This window comes from Tenrec ecaudatus, chromosome 6 (genome assembly GCF_050624435.1).
Source record: "Tenrec ecaudatus isolate mTenEca1 chromosome 6, mTenEca1.hap1, whole genome shotgun sequence".
NCBI lineage: Eukaryota > Metazoa > Chordata > Mammalia > Afrosoricida > Tenrecidae > Tenrec > Tenrec ecaudatus.
Genome location: NC_134535.1, coordinates 48854798 through 48869591, shown reverse-complemented (window position 1 = coordinate 48869591; position 14794 = coordinate 48854798). Strand labels below are relative to the sequence as shown.

The following is a 14794-nucleotide window of genomic DNA, read 5'->3' as shown; positions in this document are numbered from 1 at the left end:
TATAAATAAAATCACTTTGAAATCCTATTTGTATAAGTAAGCAGAATATATATCTCAGCAAAATCATTAAAACTAGTATAATGAAAAGAGATTATGAAGATATTGTAGAAGCCTGGACGATTTGAGGATTAAGTACTCTACTGCTAAGTATATGATTGAACATTTTGAAGCCACCAGCTCTTCTGAGAGAGAAATGTGGCAATCTGCTCCCATAAAGATCAGCCTAGGAAATTCTATGAAGTAGTTCTTCTGTTTGTATAGGCTCATGTGACTTAAATTCAACTTGTTGGCAATCAACATAAGATTTATTAATATAGAGCTGGCGATATTATAGAAAACTCAACTTATTCATTTATATATAAATAGAACCAATACTATGGAAAACCCAGTTTCTTAAGAACCAAGGTTATTTCTTTAAGGGAAAACAAACAAACTTGTCCATAGGTGTAAGAATATATACAACATATGTACATTAAAAAGCAACAGCACTGCCACTCAGGCTTACTCATAGCGACCCTCTAGAACAGGGTAGAATTGCCCCTGTGGGTTTCTGAGACTGTCTCTCTTTACCGGAGTAGAAAGCCTAGTCTTTCTCTCACAAAGTGGCTCGTATTTTCCACTGGCTGACCGTGGGATTAGCAGCCCAACACACAATCACTATGCCACGAGGGCACACACATACACACACGCGCGCACACACACAGTTCTGATGGATTTTTTTACTCTCTTGGACTCTAAATTTCAGGTTCGATTGAATATATTTAGACTTATAAGCAATCACTTTTTAGTGGTTTCGAAAGAAGTGTGCAATAGGCTCAAGCTATCTATTTTGGTTATTAACATTAGCTCAGGGTGGCCTCCGTAGTTGGCCTGGGTAAGTGAAACTACAGCTCAGTTTCTTTTGCATCTACTCAGGAAATCAGTAGACCCCAAGAACCCTGGCAGTGCTCCCTGTTAAGCACTGGTCCGCTGTTCTAACAAGGGCCGCTCGGGGGGAGAAAGATGCTGTCTGCGCCATAAGATTACCAAATCTTGGGAGCTTCGCCAAAGGTGGCTATGAGTCAGAAAGGTTTCCAGGACAGTGAGCTTTGTTGTGTTGTTGTGGGTAGTCCTGAGAACTCTGAGTGGACTATTAAAAAACTCCCAGGTCCCAAAAGACCATGCGATCCTATGCCTGGTGACTTAGGGCTTGTTTCATTTGGATCCAGCAGCCGAATTGATAGCTCTAGGCTAGGGAGTGAGTGACTCATAAAGTAACAACAGTAGCGAAATTTATTGTTGAGTGTTTATTATGTGTGGGTATGAGGCTAAGTATTGTGTAATCATTGATTTATTCGTGCACCTCATGCTTTCCAGGGTAGACCCTGATCTTTTAGAGCTTCACTAGCACTAAGCAGGGTCTTAGGAAGGATGGAGAGAACCACAGGTAGAGTAGCTTTGACAGCCGGCACTAAGAGAGACCTGTGTGTATTATGCAAATTCTGGTATATAACCCAGTCATTCCGATACAAACAGATTGAATGGATTTCCCTGGAATACACACATAACTTACAACTAGACCTTCAGTTGATTTTCTTAGTACACTGGATATTTTATGGTGACTACAACCAGCCAAATCCAGTGTGCTTGAGTCAATTCTGAGTCACAACAATCCTACATGACAGAATAGGATGTCCCTATGGTGTTCCTCAGGAGATATATATATATATATATCTATATCTATATCTATCTATCTATCTATCTATCTATCTATATATATATATAATTGGGTGAAGGTTTACAGAGCAGACCATCAATTTTGCATTCAACACTTCACCCTTTTGCTCTGCCCATTGCAATCCCCTCTGCATAACACTACTATGGCCAGCTCCTCTGTGTTTCCTACGTCCACCCCTTCTTCGCCCCTAACCCTTTGGGACTTTGGTCTTGGACAGATGCCGCCCCTTGATCTTAAGTGGTTGATTACTCTGAAGTGTGCTGATGTTGTCGAGCAGTGTTTCTGAAAATTAAGCAACAGTCATTAGAGCCACCTGGGGTTTGCCGGCCCCGTGCCCACAGTTTCAGATTCAGCAAACCTTGGGCGTGTCCTTGGTCTTTACTTTTCTAACATCATCACAGATAATGTTGATGCTGCTGCTCTGGAAGCGCTGTTTTAGAGAGTTCTCTTATAAATATGATGTCCCCTATGTAAAAGAGCCCTGGGGACGCTCTTGGAGGAAGATATAGCAGTCTGCTTCTGTAAAGACGACAGCCTTAGAAACCCATGGAGCAGTTCTACTCTGTTGTTATGAGTTCGAATCCACTCAGTGGCGATGCATTTCATTTGATATTTTAGGAAAAGGCTGACGATTTAATTTTTAAAGTAACAATCTAGTGTTAGAACATTTTCACTCTTATTTGGCATGGATAGTATAGGGAATGAAGGCTTTTTTGTATTTTGTATTTCTCTTTGAGCTTAAAGCAGTTTCAGTGGAGTTATAAAATTACTCATTTCAGCCTCAAATAAGAGAGACCCACAATGAGGTCTAATGCCTCTTAGACAACCATGAATCAATCTCAGGACTCATCCAACATTCCAATCTGACAAACCGATTTGTAATACTGGCATGCTGTGCTACCACCATGCTGTTGAGAAATCCAACTACACTATAACATTAAAGTGTTGTAAAATGGTAGGAAGTGTTTTAGACATCGTAGACAGTAACTGGGCAATAAAAATCCTTAGCCCGAGTATCATTCGGTGTGGGAAATCTCAGCTGATTGCCAGTGCTGTGGCGATGGACAGGATTATGTACTGAGATGCTCTTGCAGGAAAAAAGATAGTGAAACTACTTACTGAATTTCTTAAGTTCCCTTGACTGAATTGTTTAAGATCCAGAGAATTAATTTCAAAACACCCAGCCCATTAGACTTCTTCCAGTCTCAAAAAATATCTAAAATCATGAAATGAATTCTTTCAAGTGTATTGAAGGAAAGTCAATTCACACCTCTTGAGGTCAATAATACTCATATCAATTGATACAACAGAGTCCATCAGTTAGTGGCGTCATTCTCTAGAAACCTGGTAATTCATTCAGAAACAAAAATGCCCTAAAAATAAATAAATAAATGAACTTTAAATCTAACTTATTTTCAAATAAAAAATGTACAGTTTAAATCACAAAACCCACAGAGCTCAAGATTTCAGTCTTCTGGGGTGTTTTTATTCTGTTTGTTAATTTATCTTCTTTAAGGAAGATTACTTGAGTTCAGTACTCTAAAATCCAGCAAAACTTTTTATAATAGCTTTCACAATGAAATGAGACCCACAGGGAAATTCTGAAGACAAAACTAGTGAATCTTTGAATGAATTAATCTCAAAAGCACAGTGTGAGACATACCAACTTTATGTGGTACTTGATTAAAATAATACAGTGAAGGGGGCAAATTTTATATGGACTAGGCAAAATGATGGTCTATCCAGATTCACCTTTCAGCTAACACACTGAGCACCAGGACACAGATGGATGGGGAAGGTGACCTGACCCACATCAGACTCACATTCCTGGGCAAGGATAGAAGCATGATAATCAGGAAATGATGGTTGTTAGTTACAGAAAATGCATTATTGTGCAAACCAGGAGGAAAGTGCTTATGAGAGGAAGTGATTGGATTATGGGGAATGAGAGAATAAGGATAGATCATTCCTACTGAGTAAATTGCTGTGATTTATAAGAGAAGGGGTATAGTGATACTTGGTCCATTACTGACTAGACTCATTTCATAAACAATCTTAAATCAGATAGTGACATTTTATGGGGAGACAAACAGAGGCTACCACAGACACGTAGGTATCACGAATCTTTAAAGATGGCCTCCTTCAGCTCACCGTCCTCTGCGCTCACAGTTTCCTTCACTTTGTAGTTCACATTCATAACTGCAATCTTAAAATGCCTCCTTAAGTGCTCCACGATAAAAGAGGATAATGTTACTGGCTATATTTTACTGTACATAGTTTCCACCCCCCCCCGACAAATTCTAAGATAAATTGTAAAAGAAACTTGAAATTTTTATATGCCTAGAAGTATGCCATAATTTTTGGACAATCATAAAATAATTAAATGTTCATTATCAGATATATATTTTGATTTTCTAATTTGTTCTTTTAATGTATTTATTAAGAAAAGGAGTTCGAATGGCAGTGCTTAAAAACTGGACTGCTAAGTGAAAGATCAGAGGTTCGAATCCTCTCAGCCATGTTACAGGAGAAAGGCCTGGTGATTGGCTCATGTAAAAACTAAAACAAACCAACAAAAACTCTGCCCTCAAGTCGATGTTGACTTACACCCACCCCATACGGCAGGGTAGACCAGCCCCTGGGAGTTACTGCGACAGTAACTCTTTACAAAAATAGAAAGCCCCATCTTTCTCCCTCTGAGCGGCTGGTAGTTTTGAACTGCAGACCTTGTGGATCTCAGCCCAATTTGTAACCACTGTATGCCCCAATACTCAACAAAGGAGACTCCACGGGGCAGTGCTATTCTGTTCTGTAGCGTCACTAGGCCTAAGAATTTTCTCAATGGCAATGGGACTGCTTAATTCATAAAATCATTGCCTCACTGCTTTAAGAAAATAAAATATATATTCTGTGATATGAATGTATATAACCACCACCAAAGTTATTGAGTGAATTCAGACTTATAACAACCTATACAAGGTAGTCAAAATTGTTCAAATCTTTTCTTGAGAAGACAACTTGATCTTTCTCCAGAGGCGCAGCTGGTGGTTTGAACTGCTGACCAATGCTTACCTGACATTACCACCAGGGCTCCCAAATGTGTGTGTGTGTGTGTGTGTGTGTGTGTGTACATTCACATACATGCTGATTAAATCCATTTAGTTCCATATTATGCACATGTGTGGTGCGAACCCAAGCACCCCGCCCTTTAGGGTCACTGAGTCAGTATTGACTAGATGGCTGTGAATTTGGCTTTGGTTAGTCTAACACATCCTAATCTTTCAAGAATATTAATTAGTCTGATTTTTCTGGGAAATTTTTTCACAAATGATTCAATACCAAGACCATTTGTGTAACAAAACATGCATTTTTTAAATCAACAAGTTTGAACATGCAAATGTTTAGAGTGATTGTTAAAGGAAAAAGGAAACGAAAAACAATCTTTTGAGAAAGTTCAAGAAATTGCATTGAAGCTTAACTCAGCAAGTATTACATACCTTGCCTCTTTACAGCAGTCAATCATTAGATGGAACTTAAATTATTTAAGAGTATGGGTGTTTCGTTAGTTCTGTGAATGATCTTTGAATGCCACTTTGGTCCTAACTATGCTTGGATTGGCAGACACTCCCTGATGAGGGCTTTGATTGCTAGTATTAAAGAATCATTGAGGGATTCACACTTTTACTGGGAAAGACAAGAAGTTAAAAAAGAAAGAAAAAAGACAAGAAGTTGAAAGGAGGTGTCACATGGGTGCTTGAGCTGTGCACAAATATATTTTCACCATGTGTTAGTCTGGGCACTTTAGAGAAGCAAATCCACAGAAACTCATGTATAAGAGGAGTTTTATATATAGGTTAAGTGCACATCAAGAAAACATGTGCTGCCCAAGCCCACAAGTCCAACATTTACCCATTAACCCTTATGTCCGACACCAATCTACAAAGTCCTCCTCCATCTCACAAAACAGACACGGTGATGCCGACTGCAGGAGGAAAGCCAAGTCATTGAATGTGTAAGCATCTCAGCACTGTCAGGGATTTCCGCACAGCTGCTCCAGCACCCAGGGCTGCATCGGGGTAGGTCCATGCAGCTTCTCCTTAGGGATGTCTTGCAGGAAGTGAGCCATGCCAGCTGAAGCAGGGACCTGCCTAAGGCAGCTACACCCTGGTCTGACAATCAGAAAGCAAGAGACCTGACACTAGAAAAGTAAGGCTCACCGAGCCATTTATCCCTCCACCCTTCAATTAACCCCACAAGTGTTTATCGGCCAAGTTAACACAATAAATTCACTACCTCACCCCATAAGCTAGTGTTTGACTACACTCATTGCCATTGAGTCAATTGTGACTCACAGTGACTCCATAGGACAGAGTGGAATTGTTCATGTTGTGCCCTTGTGATCAGGCCCTCAGCTGAGGTGTAATCCAGCCATCAGGGAGAAGAGAACATCCTGTCTTTCCTTGCCACACCTTTTCACAATTCCCATCACTTCTGTTGATAAGGAACTGGGTCTTATATGCCCTGCACCTTCTTTGGTGCCAGTGAGGCTCTGGGGAATTATTTCTCTGCTTCCCTTTTGAATTTAGATCCCTTCTTCCCCTTCACTCTGTTCTGTCTAACTAACAGCTTTCTAATATTGTATATAATTTGCTTATATGTACTATTTCTCTGTATTAAAATTTTAATAAATTATTTATATAAACAATTATATATTCATATAGCATTTGATTATAAAGCACTGCTAAAACATAAGCTCCAGGCAGGCAGAGATTTGTGTCTCTTTGATTCATTGCTTTGTGACAACACCTCAAAAGATCTGTGGTTCAAGCCCACTGGCCAGTCCGCTTGAGAAAGAGGAGGCCATCTGCTTCAGTAAAGACCACAGCCCTGGAAGTCAAAGGGGCAGTTACATGAGTCGTAATTGCCTGGAAGAATTGGGTTTGTTTTGTTTTGTTTTCAAGTGTTTAATGGAAAGGCACTTACTGAAGAAGAGCAGTTCTATATGGGACATTGTATAAGGACAGACATATTGGCTTAGTGTCTTCTCTGTGATTGGCACATAGAAGGTATTCAGTCAATTTATATTCAATGAATAGATCGATCAAATCCAACTCAAAGTCAGCAGAGCGTGTTGTTTACACAAAGATAAGAAGATGTTAAATATTACCCTTGAGATTTTATGGCCTGTCAACAAACTGTTTCTTCTACAATACTTCTTACAGAGTTGGTTGGCAGGTTTGAAGACAGATTAATAATCAAGTGATTTTAATAAATGCATATTGAGATGATATACCATTCTCTTAACATAGCTCAAAGCAGAAGAGAAACAAAACAAACAAAAAACCCATAATTTTCTAATTAGATTTCTTCCTGCCTGGGTATATAATACCTTCTCTTAGTGATCTAAATGCTGCTAAGAGCTCATCCACTCCTGAATTAATATCATGAATAAAGCAAGGCCAAGCTGAGAATTATCAGGGAGCGAGAATGGCATTTTAGGGCCTATTCAGTTGGGGAAGCGAGAGCATTGCCACTTCTGAAAACGGCTTACTTGCTTCCACGAGGGCACCCAGACGCAGTGAGCGGTGCTGTCAGCAGTAGCTGGCTCGGCGTTCTCCTCTGTTATGTCTGATTACTTAGGTGAATACTGCTATAATTTAGGACCTTTTCTGGACTCATTAGCAGGGATAACTGAAGATGCCCAGCTATGTGAAGATGCTAGATACAGTGATCTTTCCTACCTTAGTCATAGGAGTAAGCACATAAGCAGCCCCACCATGCTTTATAGAACTTCTTTGCTGCTCAAGCCTCTGAATTCTGGACCATCTCTTCTTTAATCTGTCATCTGAACGTTGCCCTGGGAAATGGAGACCGAAGCTTTGTGCTCAGGGTATCCATATTCGGTTCAGAGAGCTTCAGGAAGGAAGTATATGTTTGGTACCCCAAAGGGATATTTCCCATCAATGGCCTTCACTTTGACCTTTGACCTTTCACAGTAGCTTCTTTGTATTTCTATTAGTCCTCTTCTTTTCTCTGCCCTTTTTATATTTTATTGATTATTACATGCTGAATGCTGAACTAGTCATATCTCATTTTCATATTTCTTTTTAAAAGCATAACACAATCCGTATATCATGGGGGTCCTTGAGGCCTCGAAAGACGTTCTTTAACCAAGATCACATAACTACATATTCTCCCTAAATTATACATTATTTGAGGGAAGGAATTATTTTGCAGTCCTCTTTATACTTCCTCAGCATCACATGCTTGTTCAGTAATGTTTTCTCCAATAAATTTAAAAATCAGAAATATTGGGAAATGCTTACCTACCAATGTGTAATGTCCCAAAACATGAACAGCGATCCTGGGAGGGAAGAGGCGTGTATAGCATTATTTATAGGTTAATGCCTGTGTCAGATTAGCTGTGACAGGATTTCTCAGCATCCTATTAAAAAAACAACGAGAGAAAAAAATCAGCTAAAACTCATGGCCATTGAGTCTGTCCCGCCTCCTTCCAGCCCTGAAAGACAGTGCAGAGTGCACTGTACGGTGTCCAGGGCTGTAAATCTTTAAGGACGAAGACTGGCACGTCTTTCTCCCACAGAGCAACTGGTAGGATTGAGCTGCTGACCTTTTTGTTTGCAGCTAGCTGTGTAACGGCTGCTCCAGCAGAACTCCTTGTACAGCCGATAAACTCTTCTAGTTCGTTTTCGTTTGACCAATGAAAACTTACTCAGAAAGGTTTTCGATTTCCAATTCCTTAATGTATTATCTTTTGTTTTGCACTCTTGATGAAAAACAACAAAGTAGCACCAAGTGTTTGGAAAAAATGAATTTAGAGTATTTTGAAGTTTGCATTTCTATTAATAGACCAGAAGAGTTGATTTATTTATTTATTTTCCACCCTCACAGCTAAAGCAATAGAAGTATCCAGCTTACATTAGTAAGAAAACACATTTTAAATATCATTGCCTGGTCCCACTGCAGATTTCACTGTGCCTCCATGCCTCTCTTTCTGTATTCAAATATGATTCTGCAAACATTTTCTTAAAATAACAGTTATGTTATTCATATTGAAACAAAATGTTGACTTATTCTAATAGGTTTGCTTTAGCAATGGTTGTACTTTCTTTTTAAAGTAGTGTTTCAAGTTTATAATATGCTCTTAAAGTCCCTGATTTCTCATGTGGGAATTATTTATAGGAATTTTTAAAAATGAATTTGGTCTTTCGACTTGACAGTGCATGTAGCATGTGTGGACTGTACATGAACATACTGTGAATGCATTCTGACTCAGCTCCCGTGGTCTTTTGTTCTGCTGTGCTCAGTGCTAACTCCAATGCAGTCGGGTAATTGCTTTCCTGTCTTCATAGCCCCAGACGGTCCTCCTGAAGACGTGTATGTAGTAGCAACGTCATCCTTTGGCATCAACATCAGTTGGAGTGAACCTGCTGTCATTACTGGACCGACTTTCTATCTGATCGATGTCAAATCGGTAAGGCGTGTCTCATTATCTGTCAAAGCCAGTGGAGAGCATGGTTAGAATTCCAACTGTTGTTAAACAATATGAGTTTGAATCAGGCCCAATTGGACCTTATACAGTTGGCTTAACCTGACTGTGTTTCAGTGTGGATATGTGCAGGAAATAAAGACTTATCCCCAGGGTAGAGGGAGATCTGTGGGTATGAAATGAGTTATCATGGAACCATTGGGTCAGCGCTGGACTGCTAACCATAAGTCCAGTGGACCAAAGACCCCCGTCAACATGTGGAGAGGAACTAATATGTAAGGAAATTGCATTCAATACCAAACAAACTGAGGTTGCAATATCTGAGCAACCTTCCAAGAAAAATTATATGCATATGTGATTCTGCAGTTGTAGCAAGAAATTCTGGCTGTGTGTCTTTGGAAAGTTTTGGTCCTTAAGTGACATTAGAAAATTTAAGAATGGATTTGATTACCTCTGGTGTGTGTAAAGTAAGATGAGGATTTATGCTGGGAATTTCACCCTGGGGTTTTGTCCTGGAAAACAAACACATATAAATATGAGGGCACCAAAGCCTGAAATGGGGTAGTCAGTCAGGAAGGCAGTCCAAATGTGAGAAGCAAACCCTTCCCCGGCCACAGACTGCCCAGCAGTGGAGACACTGCAGCCTGGACTTGTTACCTAAGGGGATTGGGGTTTATTGGGGCCCTACTTGGGTTTTACTGGGGCTGATAACTTTGCTCTTCCAGTACCATCGAATACATTTAACTAGTTATCGCTCTTAATCTTGTGTCTTGATTTTATAATTTTAGTATAACTTTATTTCTTTTTAGGTGGAAATATTTTCACCTTCAATCATCATAAAAAAAACCCAACAGTTATCATTATGGGGGAAATTAAGAGATTACTGACACCGCTGCCTCTCATTTGGCCTTCAATTCAGTTCCTTTCTTAGAACGTATTTGTAAAGATTTTAGTACATAATTGGCACATAATAATCAGTGTGCATGTTATCCTGGGACTATGCACTAAAAGCACATTATGAAATAATAAAGATGAGCCTGGTCCAATGAAAGACACCTTATTAATGAAAATATTTTTAAACAGTTGATTATGCTTAATGGAAGGAAAATTAAACATTTAAAGAGTGGTTTTGTAGTCCCATTACTTTAGATGGAAGGGAGAGAATTAATATTTGGATCATTTATCCTAGATGCACATGAACTTCTTCATAGGAATCATCTTATGTAGCAGCGTGTGGTGCAAACTCTCTTTCCTTCATCTTACACAAGGGGGAACTGAGACATAGAGAAGATCATTTTTTATATAACTAAATCTGGCTAAAACCAGCCCACAATGGTGTGACAAAGCTGAAAATTTACTACTAGCAAGTCAATTCTGACCCCCAGTGACCGTGTAGAACAGAGTAGAACTTCCCCCTTGGGTTTCTGGAGTTGTGCGTCTTCATGGGGAAGGCAACCCGATCTTTCTCACACGCCGTGATGGCTAGTGGGTGTGCTACAGACCTTATAGCTAGCAAGGGGCCCTGGGGCTGTAGTGGTTGCTCATTGCACTGCATTCCTCAAGGTCAGCAGTTTGAGATCACCAGCTGCTCCATACTCCTTTGATCAAGGATTCCAGAGGAGAGGTAGGGAGGGGAAGGAGGGGAAAAAGAGGAGCTGATATCAAGGACTCAAGTAGAAAGCAAGCGTTTTGGAAAATGTTGATGGCAACATATGTGCAAGTGTGCTTTCTAGAATTGAATGATTGATTACTAGAAGATTTGTAAGAGCCCCCCCGCCCAATAAAATAATAAAGGTACAATCTCCAAAACCCACAGGGGCCGGTCAAGTCTGTCCTCTAGGTTCTCCAGGCATCCGCCTTGGCTCCTGGCAGGGGCGTGGGTTTTGGAGTCAGCATCCCAGTGGGTAACTCACTAGGCCACTTGAGCTCCCTAGGATATGAGAAGAGAAAGGGAAAATCTGCCAATTTGCAAACACAATGTACCAATTTCACATACCCAAAACCAAACTGACGCGCTGCCATTGAGTCGCTGCTGACTCACATGGACCGACCCTATGTTAGCTCACCCAAATCCTGGGAATCGAAGATAGCCAGAATGCTGGCTCATCCTAGCACATCACTTTCCCTAGGAGTTTCCGAACGAAGTGACGCTGTTGTTCTGAACGGCCAGTGAGTTGATCGCAATACAGGGCAACCCCAAGTAGACAGGGTCATTTTCAAGTCTTTCAGGAGCACTTCACCAGACCTGTTTCCTGTGGTGCCTCCTGGCAGATTGAAAATGCCCATCTTCTTTTTGGAACACACAGTAAAAAAACAACAAAACCAACAAACAAATTCACTGCCATCAAATCAATGCATTTCATAGACCCTACTGGACAGGGTAGAGCTGTTTGTGGGCTCCTGAGATGGTAACTCTTCATGGGGGTACAAAGCCTCACCTTGTCCCTACGGAACTTCTGGTGGTTTCAAACTCTGGGCCTTGCAGATCACAGCCAAATTCATAACCAGTACACCACCAGCACTCCTTCCTAGAGTCATTTAGTTAATTCTTTCATTTGTTGAAGACAGATATTCAAATACCTCATTATGTCAGCACTGTGCTAGGTGCTGGTATGTAGCTATGAACAGTATCGCCTTAGCACCGCCAAATGAGGTCATCAACTGCCACCTGACTGGCAGGCTAGACTCCTGTCTAGTGAGCTTCTCCGAGCTCATTTCATACATATGCACATATTTTAAAACCTTGCTTCCCAGACCAAGGAGAAGCATATGCCACTGATGTAGGATGTAGGGTGCAGCCAGGGCCTCTGGCAAGCCCCAGCTAAAAGACCACAGAAGTCTTCCTTTCAAACACTCCACTCTAGCAAAACTTGACCCTCTTAAATGAAACACAGACCAACACACAACAGAAACAAACGCCCTGCTTTCACGTCAGTGCTACTCCATGCCAATTCTCCCGATAGGACAAGGGAGAAGTTCTGCGAGTTTCCATGACTGTAACTCTAGATGGGATAGGATGCCTTATCTTTCCCAAAGTGAAAGTATATGAACACACATATAGTCATAGATAGTTCTATAGGAAAATAGGTTAATGTACTTGTCTTTTCCCCCCACTATGTCCTCCAAGGGGGTACCCACCCCCCAAATGGAAATTTATTTCAAAGCTATGCATTTAAATTTTTTAACAAAACAACCTTATTACTTTCAAAGTACTCTCCAGCACAATTTAAACATTTGTCAAATCTGTGATTCCATTCTTGGAAAATAATTTTAAACTCATCTGTTTGGATGGCTGACAGCTCCTCCCTTGTTTTTTTTTCTTCACCTCTTCTATGTCATCAAATCACTGTCCTTTCATATCCCTCTGCATTCTCAGAAGAAAAAAAAAGTTGCACAGTGTGAGGTCATGTGAGTAAGATGCAAGGCAAGGGAGGCATGTTCTTTTATGCCCAAAACTGGCACACTGAAATGGCTGCGTGAGCAGGCGCATTGTCATGTTGGCAAAACCAGCCTGCTGTCTGCCACAAATCAGGCCTTTTATGCAGTCTTTTCAGAACTTCTAAATAGAAAACTTGATTAACAGTCTGACCTGGTGGAATGAACTCCAAATGCACAAGTCAACATTTTCATCTGTTTGGGAAGTTGATGGACATCCAGAACTAGGATTGGCATTGTGTTATTCTGGGTAGACCAGAGAAACAAATTCATAGACACTCATACGTGTACATGCAAGAGCAATTGAATATTAAGAAAACATCCCAACCCAGTTCATATCACGTCCATAAGTCTGGTATTAGCCCATATGCCCAATACCAATCTACAAGTTCCTCTTCAGTCTCACACAACACATGCAATGATGCTGAATGCAGGAAGATCACAGTCCAGTGGGTGGAAAGTCTTGTGGTTCCAGTGGCGGTAGACATCTCAGCACTGGCAGGTGTCTCCACGTGGCTCCTTCAACTCCAGGGCGCTAGGGCATTTCTATGTGTCTTGTCAGTAAGCATGTCTCGGAAGGATTGAGCATGTGTCCCGCCTCCAGGAAGCTATTTATCTTCTTAGTGCCTCCAAATGAGATCATCAAGCTACAACCTGATTGACAAGCTAAACTCCACCCCTTCACTCTTAAGTCTCAAATTGACAACAGATTATGCAATTACAACAGTCATCAATTGACATTTCACCTTTTTTGAAATGAGAAAACCACGCATACACTTGAGTTTTTCCCATAGCGCTGTCCTAATAAACTGTGTTCAGTATCACACCAGTTCCTTTGGCATTTTTCACAATCAGGAAGCAAAATTTCACAGCCTCATGCTGTTCTCTTAAATCAGCCTTTACTGAAAATGAGGTTCAAATGAAACTGCTTTTATGAAAAAACTCACTGTGACCTGAGAGCACCTTCCCTGGTGATGCCACTGGGTACACTAACTCAGAGCCAGTTGCTCGATGCAGGAAAAACGCTATACTACAAAAGTCTGCTTCTCCCAGTGCAATTCCATTGTTTGTTTTTTTATCCCCTCCTGTATTCTTTCCATCTATAAATATTTATTGACAGCTTCTATTTACCAAGATAGGGCTTTTAAAAAAGTTATGCTTTCAAGACGTTCACTTTCTGATGGAAGACACCAGAATTATAATCAGCTAATTATAGAATGTGAGAACTGAGTTTTGGGAGGCACATAAACCAACAAATTTTTAGAGTGAAAGGACATAGAGGGTCGATGTTGACCTTGCTCTGAGCATTGAAGGATACTCAGGGTTGCACCAGGTGTGAAGGGTATAAATGGAGTAAGAAGAAAATCATAGCTAAATCCATAACCACTAGGCCACCATCATAGAATCATTTAGTTAATTCTTTAATTTCTTGAATATGGGTATTCAAATAGATCCATTACATCAGCACTATGCTAGGTGCTGGTTATGTATATGTGAATGGGATGCTGTTGTCACTGTCTTTAGAGAAGAGAGTTTATCTGCAGCTCATTTCATCCATATAGACATTTTAAAAAGCAATGGAGCGAGAAGAGAAAACAGTGAATATAATTATTTACGTTATGGATGAATCTACTTTTTACACTATACATAAAACGATTACACTTCAGAAATGATGGGACATTTCATGGTATGATACATCCTTAAATAGTATGTGATCACACTAGCAATGACTGGTGAACAACAAGAGCTCAAAGGACCTGAGGTTTTGCTCCTGGGTACGTGGCTAAGCTGTGATGAGCGCCAACACGGGCAGCAATTACTTGTACCCCCAGCAGAGTAGATTCACTCAGGCCAGTTAAGTCATTCTTTTATTCAGTCATCACAGGTGTAATAAAAAAGATCATGGTTTCTGTGCATGCTGACTTTAAAAGCCACCATCCTGTTTTGATTTTATTAAATACTCTTAAGATATTATAGATTATATGCATGCTGTGTTCTTAGTTGGACGTATTAGAACTTCTGAAGTCATGGGTAACCTGGGTTCAAATCGTATCTGTGACAACATAGGAAATCTCCAGGAGCTCACGCCGTACTTTAAAACCAAAGTTCAAACAATTACTGTAGCCGTCAGG

General features: G+C 40.4%; 1 protein-coding gene across 2 annotated transcripts in view; it reads left to right on the top strand.

Moving 5' to 3' along the window:
• PTPRQ (protein tyrosine phosphatase receptor type Q) overlaps window positions 1-14794 on the top strand; it is a 251561-nt gene that overhangs the window by 161384 nt on the left and 75383 nt on the right. For both annotated transcript variants that reach the window (XM_075551228.1, XM_075551227.1), the window contains one exon: window positions 9091-9212. In XM_075551228.1, coding sequence (XP_075407343.1) covers window positions 9091-9212 — 122 coding nt within the window. The remainder of the gene's footprint in view (window positions 1-9090; window positions 9213-14794) is intronic.